At 34.7% G+C, this 14,088-nt stretch overlaps 1 protein-coding gene across 5 annotated transcripts in view; it reads left to right on the top strand.

Moving 5' to 3' along the window:
* Positions 1 to 14,088, top strand: part of LOC126825625 (ras and EF-hand domain-containing protein homolog) — a 42,829-nt gene that overhangs the window by 12,709 nt on the left and 16,032 nt on the right. Inside the window, exon 1 of one of the 5 annotated variants that reach the window (XM_050555334.2) lies at positions 2,769 to 3,230. The exons of 2 other annotated variants lie outside the window; for them this stretch is intronic. In XM_050555334.2, the coding sequence (XP_050411291.1) occupies positions 3,175 to 3,230 (56 nt within the window). In that variant the 5' untranslated portion in view covers positions 2,769 to 3,174. Of the gene's footprint in view, positions 1 to 2,768; positions 3,231 to 7,103; positions 8,282 to 14,088 lie in introns of those variants that run through there. 2 more of the 5 variants (XM_050555331.2, XM_050555332.2) reach the window with 2 other exon arrangements.

Raw genomic sequence — 14,088 nt, 5'->3', positions numbered from 1 at the left:
AAAAAAGACGAAAAGTGTTGTAAAAGCAAATATTAATGTAATATGAATGTATATAAATTTACAAATTTGATATTTTTTATTATAAGTTTATAACAGATATGTTCAGTGACATACGTGAACACCCATTCTACACGTTTTCTTTATTATTATGTAGTCGTTTGAGAATTAGTCATTACTAATTACTTCTGGATTGTCTTGTTGGATGTTATTTTCTTTGTTCATTACAAATGGCCCCCGAAACCATAGAATACACGACTCGTGTACTTATTTTTAAATGTGCATTTTGTCTTAAATATTAGATATTAGGATCCCATATTTTCACGGCAAGATAATAACATCAGTGTTGATTGAATTGGGCCATATTGAATTTTAATTCGTATTTTTAATTTGATGGAAAATATGGAGTTAGAGATTTAGCTAACTCCTTTAACTCACTCTAAAATATACTAAATTTGACTATTTAAGATTTACCTAATAAAACAAAATCGAAATATCAACGCTAGATAACCTACAACTTGGATTTATTTGTGTGCGCCATCGGGGGATTGGTGGCAAAATGGTTGAACGCGTGCGCTTTAGGTCATAATGTCTGTCATTGATTGGCGTGGCTACGATTCTCCACGTGTATGTTAAAGCAATATGGTCGCCTCGTGGGTTTTCTCCGGGTCCTATGTTAGTCACGAAATGACCTTTTCTGTGGCGAGTGGACGTTAACCCACTGAGCAAGCGCGTCTACATCATTTGGTAACACCTGTTCTTAAATCGGTTGCTTACATAAAAAATGAGGTTATCTAGAGTTAGGCAATGATATTACAATCTGCTTATTGAAACAAACTTGTATTAATATTGTAGCAAATGATCCGTACATATCAGTGAGGCACCCGGCAGACTACGATATTTTCCCATTTGGAATATCCATGTACCATTGTTTAATTTGCCAAATTCAATAAAATTACCACCGATAATGCCTGATTTTAATTATTTTTTTTTAACAAACATATATGTAATACATTTAGGGAAAAAACCAACAACATCGCAGCGGAGTGTGTGAAATTTTTTACCTACAAAATATCTGTCGATCTAGCTACATATATATAAACTTAATTGTGTAGGGATATCGATTTACTGTTATTTATACAGGTAGAGAATAATGTATGTATATATTATTCCGCGGGCACCTGTTGCCAACTAAATATATAGGTATATATATTATGATGAATTGGGCTATTGAAAGTTTTTTTTTTAAAAAAAAATTAATGTCGTAGGTAAAAACATACAAATATATTTTATGATTAATGGGTTAAGCTAGACAGATTTATTATTTTATTGAAGCCATGTCCTTGATAAGCCATGTCCCCTAGTGATGTATTATTTTTGGACGCTATGTCCTGGATAATAAAACCTGTTTAGTTGTTTGGATGAAACAAAAAAAAAAGACGCAGATACAAAACAGAAAGGATTGCACAAATGCATCCAGTAATTGCCTGATAATACCACCGTGCTTCCTTAAAAAACAGAATTACGACCTAAAATTACTTATTCGTAATGGGGCACCGGGGTAACTACTCCTTCATATTTAGATACTCTTAATGTAGATACTTGACCATATCATATTAAATCATATATTTGTAATAAAAAAACAGGGTAATATAGATCTTATTTATATAATTGCTCATAAAAATACCATTTCGTTATTATTATATAACTCATTACCAGTCAAGCATTACCATATTACCATTTTTCTTGTTTGAAAAATCGATTTTTGTACATTCGAAAGCCGAGTGGTTAGAATTTGTATCCAATTAGATTTTTATTACCTGATTATAAAGTACAGCTGGGAAATAAATAATTTTTTCCACGTACAATTTGACATATACTAAAGTTTTTTTTAAAGATTTATATACGGATAGTTCATATAATGAAATATGTAGTGCCATCTATTATAGTGTAATATGTGTCATTTTAAAGTTTTTAAATTACGAACAGTTTATTTAAAAAGGAATACTCGATCCTATAGTAAAATGCACAATAGCCCCCCCCCCCCCCCCACACACACACACACCCGCACACACACAAAGACTTGTCTGAAAATCAAGATTTAAGAAGTTCACGAATTTTATGGTTTTGTATTCAAGTAACATCAATATATTGCTATATCCCCGACCACTTAGGTTTTTTTTGAATTCACGAATGACTCATTGCTTAAACATGTCGCTTTGTACGTCTGGATTTTGGCACATGTCGTAATATTTGCATATTTTTCATATTCAACCTAAATAGTGCTGTGTGTTAGATGAAACATATTTAGATGTGGCTTGATAAGGAGAAGGCTTATATAATTTCAGTTTATATATCGATGAAGACGATCGCTGTAACGGGTGTCAAATTGGCAATATGCTGACTTGGTTTGTCCGATTTGCACATGGTTGTAGTTTGACAACTTGTTCGGAGAAATTATATGGTTTTAATAACACAACCTTTGCAATTTCTATTTAATGATTTTACAGTCGAGCACATTAGGAGTGTAATGGAGTTCGGATTGTCTACCCTAAAGTAGAGCTATAAGTTATTTATCGAAATAGAAAAAAAACCAGGTCTATGTATTGGTGTTAATATAACTTTAATGATTCTTAAATTCGCTTTAATAAGACTGCTAGTTCTGCAAAATCGATGTCGTCTCCATGTTGGGCACAATTCGTTCAAAATATAAGCATATGCATGCAGTGGAAGGTTAATTGTACTTGAGAACTAGTTGAAACATCTGATCGGAAGGAAGTCTGCTAGTTATGCAATTAACGCGAATGAATATCATGATTATACTAGACACAATTCGTTAAAGATATATGCGTTGAATGTTGGTTGTAATTGCGATCTTGTTGACACTTCTAATTGGAAGGAATACAACAAGGATAAAAGTAGTTGAAAATTCTTGAGAAGTTCTCGTGAAGGACACAAGTGAAACAGAATTATGGACTGTTGGTCAGTTAAGAACAACCCAAACATTTGAAAATCGGAACAAAAGAAGTAACTTGCTGAAGCTATTGAAGCATCCGCGTGAACGGACAAAAGTAAAACAAGAGTCTTCATTTATATAGCTCCTTAAATATTCGCTTATATTTTAAAAAAACAAACCAAACCTCAGAGAGCCCGAACTAAGGATATACAAATCTAAGGATGTCCACCAATCACAATTCAGAAGCCGGTTTTATTTATTGTAAGGAAGTTCCAGCGTAAGTATACTATTAGATGTAGTCCTTATTATGTTGTCTTCATTATCCCAGTTGGAGCAGAACAGTAGGGTGTTAAACACAGCCATTTCATTTCATTTCTATATGTTACAAGTAAAATGGAGACATTGAACTATCCTTGATATTGAGAAGTTGTCACAAAATAATTTGCCGATGCGAAAAAAAACAGCATACAGGACATGATGTACATGAAATTTAATTTAAGGCTGCACAACTACCTAGAAACCCACCCCACCCCCCGTCTTTAAAAATAAACAGTTTGAATAAATACAAATACACCACTTGTCCACCACCCCCCACCCCCCAAAAAAAAACCACACACACACACGAAAACAACAAACATATCTGACTGATACGCCATAGTTTTTCCAAACTCAGATTTAGATTTTATTGTTCACTTTAAAAGAGTCGTGAGTAGTCTCTTTCGACAAGATACATAAAAAATAAATACATCATTGCAGGAATTCATTACATCACGTAAGACTAAAATATAAATAATGTCGATCCAATATCGATTAAAGTAACATTTGCTTTTACAAATAATGAAATACTTTAAATTATTCTTGACACCAACCTGGCAATCACGAAATACAACAGTAGAACAAAAGTTAGTCAGCTATGTGATGGTTTTGGTGGGTGACGTTGTAAATGTATCTCTTTATAATCAATACCATTACTATTCAGAACCTCTGACTTATAACATTTATTCCCATGTCAGTTCTTATCAAGTTATATATATTTAAAAAGACAAATCATATCAATTTAAGTTATCTTGGTGAAGGGAATGAAATGAAATGGGTTTTAACGTATTTCCGTCTGATCGATTTTCAACAGCTTTCCATGCAAAAGTCTGATTTGTTTTTTGTCAGCTTACATGAATGACCTTTCTTTCTAATCGACATTTTGGACCCGAGTTCACATAGCATTCTCAGACTTAAGTTAAGGATTTACTCAACATTCAATTACTGTTTATGAGAAATATATCTTTGATCCAGAAACACAAAACTTTGTACATTGTTTCTTCTTTATGTATTTGATTCATTAACACAACAATAGTTTTATAAAGCGCTATATTTTAGTTAAAATATGGTTAACAATTTTGAGTAATTTCTTAACTTAAGTCTGAGAATGCTTAGTAAACTCGGACTTGGTCCTTTTGGTAGCGATATATTGTATTGTTGAGATATTGGTAGATATACGTATGCCGACTTTAATTTGTATGTTAATAAAATCAAGCTGATCCCTTTCTGGGTGTTATAATTGTCTTCCTTGGCCCTGGAAATGTAGCTTTAGACAGAAAGATATAGGTTTTTATTTTGTGGGAATTTTGAAGATTCAATATGGCCGCAAAAATATGTTTGGGGGTAATGGTGTCTCTTCTAGATAGTATAATGGTACTCCTTGACATTGAATGTAAACTTAGACACCAAAAAAACGGCTACCCTAAGTGGTTTAGAAGCTGAATTATTGGTAAATGTGGATTATTACACAGCGGACATCTTGAAAACCATGATAACGACTACAATATATTTGATGGAAATGTTGCCTTTTCTAGATGGCATACTAGTATTCTTTTAACCTAAATGTAAGCTTAGACAACAAAATTGCGACCCTAAGTGTTTTAGAAGCAGAGATTTTGGTAAATATATTTTGTTTGCATAGCTGAAATCTTGAAGATCCAAGATGGTCGTCATAATGTATTTGGAGGAAGCGGTGCCTACCAAAATTGAAATCTATTGCAAAATTTAGCATCTGGGGAAAATTTGGCATAAGATTCCATGGTGCAGGATGGAGAACCTGGCAACGCACAGCAATGTTATAACATCAGCGTAGAATATACAGTGTTAATTTATTCTCTTTTTTTTTTAACGAAATCAATTTTTATTTGTTTTTGTTTTGAACAATTTCGTTGATTATTATGATATATTGATCGATCTGGGTATTGATTACGATAATCAGTATGATAATGTATGGATTATTAACGGACAGTTGAACACCTGGCGATCATTAAGTGAATCATTGTAGGTCATTGCAAACAAAACAAGTATAGTTATTGGAAGCGCTATTTTTGTATTTGTCTTACAAAAACAAGAGGTAGAGCACGAAGAGGCAATGGCGCTATGCTCGGATTCATAACTGCTGTCCAATCATTTTACGTTTTTGATAAACTTGAGAGATGGAGAGATGGGGTCTAACGTCCACCCAATGCAAACTAGGTCAATTCGGGACTAACATGTGGTTAAATTTTATTTCAATAATTCAATAATTCGCTTGCACGCAGAGGTCTTTAGCAGGGGGGGGGGAAACTGGCGGACGCGGAGAAAACCCGTGAGGTTTGACAGGCGACCCTACTCCTTGTCACGTACAATGACAGACCTTATGATACAACGCGCACGCGCTAACCATTCGGCCGTCCACCCGCACCCCACGCTACGTGTAATTATCCTACATATTGTATGGGCATTTTAATGACATGTTGCTATCATGACCTATTTTTTTCATGTCAGTGGGTTGAACCACGCAAGTTCCATTGTACCTTCCAGAGACGATCGTAAAACATGTTACGTCCATCTGATTTACCTGCAACAGTTGGCTATTTACACAATGACACTTACCAGGCGTCTTTGACTTTATGACTTTTTATTACAAATGCAATTGGGTTGAATATTGTTTAAATCATTTCGGTATTGTATTTATTATTGCCAACTTTGTAATTATTGTGAAATGTCTCTAATGGTCCAGAATTCAGAATATTAAACAGTAGTTTATATTATATTATATATATATATACGCATTCGCATTAGCATAAAATCGATTTCAAAATTTAATCTTAAGTTTATTAACAAAAGCGTTGTTATTGATTTTAGTAATAAAATGTTGCAATGCCATTTGGCTCAGAATTAGGTTAGCAACAACCCGTGCGTAGCCTTTAACGTCAGACTTCCTCTATATCGGAAAGTTTAACCAACAAGCAAATTGTGTAGGCTTTTAAAAACTTTGTTAATTTTCAAACAACTACCCACAGCTGTTGCCACAGTTTAACTAACGATGATATCAAATGAAGTTTAAGTTATGTTTCAAAATGGCTGCCATAATGTTACAGTGATCAAAGCTGACGGGGGTGTTTTGGATGATCGCCGGCATCATGACCATGTGTTTGCTAAGCAACGGTTAGTGTGTTCAACGGAGAATTGTCTAAAGAGTTTGCGTGAACGGGGATACGGAGCAAAGATAATTTCAGAAGTTTGGAACTGAGCTGGATGTACTACGGGGCAGAATTTGAGAACACAGAGACTTTTTATTCGGAGAAATAGTCTGCACGTATCTAGTACTGTGACGCCCACGCATTTGTTTAGCAACAAGACCAGGTGGTCGCACATGTCCTTGGGTGACGAGATAATATAGTACCCCACTTTTGTTTAAATAACGTGAACATCACATTATGTTGATAATGTTGAAGTGTTTTAAAGCTTTTCGAGTACATCTATATAAAGTAAACATTTGCACTTAAAACGGCCTTTATATCAGAGTCTAGCTTTAGGTTGGACAGAACATCCAGTGCAATAACCAGAAAAGATAATACTTCTCTCTGTTAAATAACAATCGGCGACGTCTGTGAAAAGTTTATAACCTTAATCAGTTCAACGTGGATTGTATAAAAATAGAGTACAGTAGAGTACATATTGCGTCTATTCAATAGATTCACGTGATCAACCAACGTTCTTGTGTTAACACATCATTTTGCTTTCGTTAATTGTTCCGAAGAACGCTTATGAATGTGTTTAATTTAAAAGTAGTTTAAAAGGTAGTCATAGCATGAAAGGAATGTAACAGTCTATTATTGAGATAAACTTGTAAGCAGTTCGTCAATTTTATTGATTCGATTGCTAAAGCGTTTGTTAAACAAACAGTTTATAAACTGAATAATATCCACAGCGAAAGGCTGTAAATAGTTTAATTAGAATGTTATGGTATTGAAAACTAATAGAATATATTAGTTATATTATATAGTTTTACAGCACTAGGTGACAGAGGTCTTTAAATTTGATAATGCATCGAAGAATTGTTTAATTGGAAGTTATGGTATTGAAAACTGCTAGAACATATTAGATATGTGACATTCCTTTACATACATAGCAACACATTAAAGATAAGATAAGAAAAAATTATGGCGGCGAACAGACGAATATGGCGGTCTGATACTCTGGTGACTAATTTCAAACACATGATTTGTTTTTATTTAAAAGTTTTAAAGACCGTTTAGTAAAATATCTTTTGGATTATGTGGTGCAATCAATAATCTCATCATAGGACTGTTGAAGAGCGAGGTTTTATAACAATAACATACCACCTATGCTCATCACGTTTTAAGAAGATTTGAAACAAAGGCAACTCCAGAAGTATTTTAAAGAGAAACATACACAACATGTACTTATTTAAGAGACAATGAAGACGGGAATTACTAAAATATAACATAGCGTTGCATTCAGAGTTTCGGCAGTTTCGAAGATTTGAATTTGAAATAATATTATTTGAATTTATAAATATTAACAGGACCCGCCCTAAAAGTTTTTGTTTCGTTTTTTTTTATACGTGTGTAGAAATACTTAGTTTTATATAGTGTAAAAACTTTTTTAAATGGCGGAAAATGGAACGGACCCAGACGTAGAAAGAGTGATCGATTTATTCGAATTAAACGGTGAAGCCACAGCAACCAAGGATAAGGTTGAACAAATCGTCAGAGATTTAAGTTTCACCGAAAAGGAGGCCGATATAATATTTGATGTGCTGGACACTGATAAAGATGACGTCATCACAGCTACTGACGTCAAGCTTCAATTCGGACCGCCGGGTTTCGATAGACATTGTAAGTCACTTCCGGTGTCTCCACAAGGAACATATCATAGTAAAACAAGACTTAAGCGGTGTAGACGCAGCGTTAAAAGATATTTTAGTTTAGATGGTTATCAAAATAACAAGCCAGCCCGGTCACTGTTAGATCTTCCACATTTCTTTCTCTTGCCAGTTAAACGGTTAGTATTAATATGTGTAAAAAGGAATTCTACTTTATTATCCCGAAGCCTGGTGAATATGGGGGAGGGGTATTGAAATGGAATTCGTTCCTCTGTCCTTCTGTCCGGGCTTTGTTTGTTGAACATCTTCGAAAACTGTTGACGATATCTTTATGATGTTTTGTACATAACCACAACCTATAATTTGCACAGTTCTCTGAGTTAGCAATGTTTATATTTACTTTGAAACAAATTTCGAAGAAGTCGTCTACAGTGCGCGGTGGCAAACGAAATTATTCTTTGTAACATTTTGGACAATATTTCCCTAACACTTCTTTGTTAGCTTTGTTGGAGCAGTAGGACGTTAAACCCCTAGCATTGCATACGTTGTTATATGAAAATACGTATGTTAGTCTCAAAATGACCTTAAACTTCATTCCGTTCCATTCTTTCACTATCTAACAGGGGATGTATGGGTCGCAATTAAATGAAATGAAATGAATTGGGCTAATGAAGACGGTCATACGCCATACAGTGTACTATGGGGGAAATCGTGCCCGGACAGCGGCACTACGGCCTACTCTTTTACCGAATTCCAACTGTCAGGGGATCGTTTACGTGGACGCCAATGTGAACATGGGAGCTCGGTTTTTCAACCCTCCCGAACGACTAGACAGTTGTCCTTATCAGACCCTCCGGTCTGCATCACTGACAAGGTGGAACCACGCCGGAAAATCTGGATGATCTGCAGAGATCGAACACCCGACCTCCAGGCTAGCCAGCAAGCGTCTTACCGACTTAGCCACCCTGGCCCCCTCCTGGAATTAAACGAAACGCATTTGCAACTGGTTAACAGTGTGTATAGGTCGGATTTAATAAATAATTTCTTGCTCTCAGTAACAGGTTGGCTCACTAATCGCTAGGGATTAATCACGTGTTGGTCCAGAATGTTCCTCGGAATTTGTCTGTGACGTTGAACGGTGATATTGTTTAGAACCTTAACGTAAAGTGATTTATATTCAGTATTGTAATTTTCAATAAATTATGTTCGGTAAAATATGTGAAAGTCCAAATTAAACGACAATCATTTACGCCTGCTTAGTCTATTCTATACGTTTTTTTTATTAATTTTTTGTTATTTGTGAATCAGCCATTACTAATTACTTGCTTGTTTTCATTTTTTCATTAGAAATGGCGCCCGAAACTATAGAATGCACGGCCCGTGTACTTATTATAAAATGTTAATTGTGTCTTAAATATGAGAGAGAGAGAGAGAGAGAGAGAGAGAGAGAGAGAGAGAGAAATGAGGTTTAACGTCCACTCGACACAAACTAGGTCATTTCGGGACTAACATATGGTTTAATTTTATTTCAACAATTCGCTTGCGCGTAGGGGTCTTTAGCAGTGGGAGGAAACCGGAGGACCCGGAGAAAAACCACGAGGTTGGACAGGCGACCCTATTCCTTGTCACGTACAACCGGGGATTCGAAACCACGCCAGTTGACTCAATGACAGGCTTTATGATACAGCGCGCACGTGCTAACCATTCGGCCATCCCCCCCTTAAATATTAGATATCAGAATCCTATATTTTCACGACATAACGACATTAATTTTGATTTAAACTGACCAATATACAACTCTAATTCGTGCTTTTAATTTCGAATTTTATGGAAAACATTAAGTTACAGATTTAGCTCCTTTAACGCATTAAACTGGCAATCCAGCAGTTATATATACGGTATATATAAATTTTGTAGTCAAGTTTTATATATATATTTATTGATATATCATGTAAACCAGTCGCAACAGCCGGTGTTTTCTCATTTATACCCGATGACTCATTCAGAATGCCCAAACACAATCTACGTGACATTTAAGTTTGATTTTTTAAAAATATAAAATGGATTTTTTGTCCAACTTTTTTTAAAAGATAGTTTCCCCATGAACAGTATTTCGCCTTCTGAAGTCCAGGTTCAATTTACCCCCACATCTATGTTTGTGTAGTGATTGGTGTTTTCTACGATTATGCTTACGAAATGTTATCAAGTTTTTTAAACATACCGATTTCACCGGGGTAATATCGCATACATTTTTTTCGGAGGCGGCATTATAATTTAAAAAGTAATTAGTTTCTACAGAATGGAAATAATTCACCCATATGTACAATGCGAGGAGTTCATTTCAGCCATGTAGTACCAGCTTACCCTTTGGGGTGAGAAATTCTCCTATGTATTTTCAGTAGGAAATGTTCCAAAATCAATTTCGCGATTCATTTCCAGTAAATTTGGATCTTTTATATTTTACCTTCTATTTGATGAATTATACAACATATTATAAATAAATATTAAAAGCACGGTAAACTGTGTCGCCATTTTACATTATATCAGGTTCTAAACTACCGTTTTTACTGTTTTAGAAATGAAAATTTCGCAGACACTTGCGTCGTCATTTTACATTATCCAGGTATTAAATATACCGTATTCAGTGGAGTGATATCGTAGTCACAACATTCGTCGCTAGTTGATAATTAATAAAGTAATTAATTTCTATCCTTCATATTAATGCATCCATATTTACAATACCGGGAGATCATTTCAAACATTTAGGATAAACTTTCCCTTTGGGTTGAGAAGTGAGAAATATTCCAAGTGATATCGCATACACAACATGTGTATTATAGTTGATAATTAATAAAGTGATTAGTTTATATTAATAATAATAATGCAAACATATGTACAAATGCCAGGAGATCATTTCAAAACATTTGGGATCAACTTCCTCTTTGAGTCAAGAAGTGGGAAATGTTCCAAAATCAATTTTGCGATTTATTTCCATTACTTTTTGATCATTTTTACCTTCTGTTTGTACTCCACGAATTACAAAAATAAAATAATCAAAAACCCTGTCAATTATTTCAGGGTGTTTTCATTTCACAACTTTAATCATGCATAAAATATAATGTGACATAGGAATTTTAATTAAGTCATCACAGTGCCCTTTCAAATGAAATTGATGAATACATAATTGACTATAAATAGTCGCGTTTATTAGTTGGATTGGTAAATGGGTTAATTGGTACACCATGTTTGTGAACAAAACAGAAGTATTGTATGTTTTACCTTGGGAATCGTTTAATGACCTCAGAATTATTTTGTGCAATAATATTGGGGGTTGGGTGGATACACGGACATGGAAAGGGGATTACCATATCATTTGTGGGGTTCATTAGCATCTTCAACTTTTAAAACTAAACAGTTGCATTGGGGTTATTATTTAAACACTATACATTTGTAACGATAGATATAATTCAAAACAAGACCGAGAGAGAGAAATGGGGTTTAACGTCCACTCGACACAAATAAGGTCATTTCGGGATTAACACATGGTTCAATTTTATTTTAAAAATTTGCTTGCGCGTCGGAGACTTCAGCTGTGGGAGAAAACCGGAGGACCCGGAGAAAATTCACGAAGTTGGACAGGCGATCCTACTCCTTGCCACGTACAACCAGGGAATTGAAACCATGCAAGTTGACTCAATGACAGACCTTATGAAACAGTGCGCACGCGCTAACCATTCGTTCATCCAACCCCACAATTTAAAAAAATATAGTTATCGTGGAAATTCGCATTGAAAATAAACTTTGTGTATTATATTTCTGGTATTGTATTGTATTATAAATTAAAATTTCCCAGACACCTGTGTCTCCGTTCTACATTATTTTCAATTCAGAGATTAGCCAACCGCACATCACACATCATACGTGACTGGTAATCATTAAAACAAAATTTAAAAAAAAATAACCACCTAAGTATTTTTTCTTATTGCAGTATTAAACAAATCACATACAATGGCATTTAATTAAATATTTCGAGATATTTATATTATATTAAAGGAGCTAAATCGCTAATATTTAGGACCTAGAAATTAACACAAATGGGTCGCACCCAATATAATAATGTAATATTAATGTATATCAACTGATTTGCATTCAATCGTTTTCGTTTTTACTCCTAATTTCAAATCAGCTATGTTCGGCGAAATACGCCAGAGGTCTCAATCGAATGGCAATCTCTAGCGTCTGGTTATTCCAGTCTACACCGATAGTATTTATAAAGCATACTCTCCGGATAAGAATTTGGCGTCACCGTTTGACATGACTCGTGGAATGAGTTTAGCTATGCTCTTCGAGTCCCTTGTTACAAATGGCGCTGAAATACATGGTACACGATTCGTGTACCAATGGTAAAATGTTTATTTTGTTTTACATATTGGATATCAGAAGCCCACCATTCCCCGGTAAGATCACAACTTCAATGTTGATTTAAATTGACAAATAATTCGTGTTTTCGATATCGAAGACTTAGCTACTTTAATAGCTGTATTGTCATTAGACAATGACATGTGTAAGGGAAACATTGCTCTATCCTTAACCCACGAGATCATCTTGACTTAAGTATTGAAAATATCATGGTACCTCTCAAATATATGAAATTCAAAATTAAAACAATTCTAAACCGTAAAATAAAAAAAATTGATAATAGTATTTTTTAAAACATTACAATAGCTTTGTTTAAACATACACTATGCAAAATCTGTATATTGCAAGTCTTTATGTAGGCTACAGATGTTATAGAAATTATTAATTAGAACTTTATTTACATGACAAGCTCAAAATGAACTCTGTAGACCCCCCGATGTCTTGGATACAGCTTGGATTTAAATCAATATGTGGCCGACCAAGCTAACGTTTACTGTTCGCCACTGACGTCACTACCGGACACTGCCGATGAAAGGCCTACCAAGCGACGGTACCATAGCCATTGAGAATGTTACTTGATAACCGAGAACATGTGGGTGGAGTTATCGTTTTTCAATCAAACGATCGGCAAATCCCGTAGACGGCGCGAACACAGTTGATGTCTGTTTCTAGTCAAAACATCCAACATTAACAACTCCGTTCAGACTAAAGTAATTTGACCGAAATCTTCAATATTTTATTTATTTTTCATCACCTATTTTTGAATTATTATGGCAAGAATGGACAACTCTTTCTTAAACTCTTAACTAATGTATCTTTAGCATGTAATTTATTGTGGGCCCTGGTTCAGCTGAAACATTTGATTCGTTGTAAATTGGACACAGTGGGGCCCTTCTTTCCCGGAGGTCCTGAACACCTTCTTTATATTTGGTTAATCCACGACTGTCCGTTCACAGTACCGGATTTAGAGCTTGACAAACACGGGGCACCTGAGGCATGAGAGGCCCTCTCAACATAGAAAGACCAACTTTGACTAAATTTTAAGAATATAATATAGGCCAAAATGATATCAATTACTGGTGATCAGATAAAGTATAAAGTGTCTTTATTTCTTTAAGTTATGCATATCACCGTTATGTCATTCGTTTGTTATATATTCTTGTATAAGATATAAATTATGGCCATATTCATTAACCCGGTTAAAATCATTATTCCACCTACTCTTTTTTAAAAATCGCTGTAAGGTGACGATCCTTACATCAAAACCTGCTTCATTACAACATCAATGTTTTGTGTTAAAAACAGCTGTTTCAAGCTCGACTAGTTATTTCTAAATCAACACTACATTGTACAAGGAATGTTGCATTTTAACACGTTCTTAAACATAGCTAATCTAGTATTAATAAAGATAATCGATTTTTGACGCGTTTATCCGCCCATACACTAAATTTACAACCCAAAAACAAGCACGAGAGCGGCAATTAGCCATTTCATGTGTGAAAGTGCTTAGAGGTGTGTTTTTTGGGGTAAATGAATAACAAACTTGTTCAAAAAGTAAACGGATGAG

Source organism: Patella vulgata, chromosome 6 (genome assembly GCF_932274485.2).
Source record: "Patella vulgata chromosome 6, xgPatVulg1.2, whole genome shotgun sequence".
NCBI lineage: Eukaryota > Metazoa > Mollusca > Gastropoda > Patellidae > Patella > Patella vulgata.
Note: the sequence above shows the minus strand (reverse complement) of the source record. Positions and strands in the feature narration are given on the sequence as shown.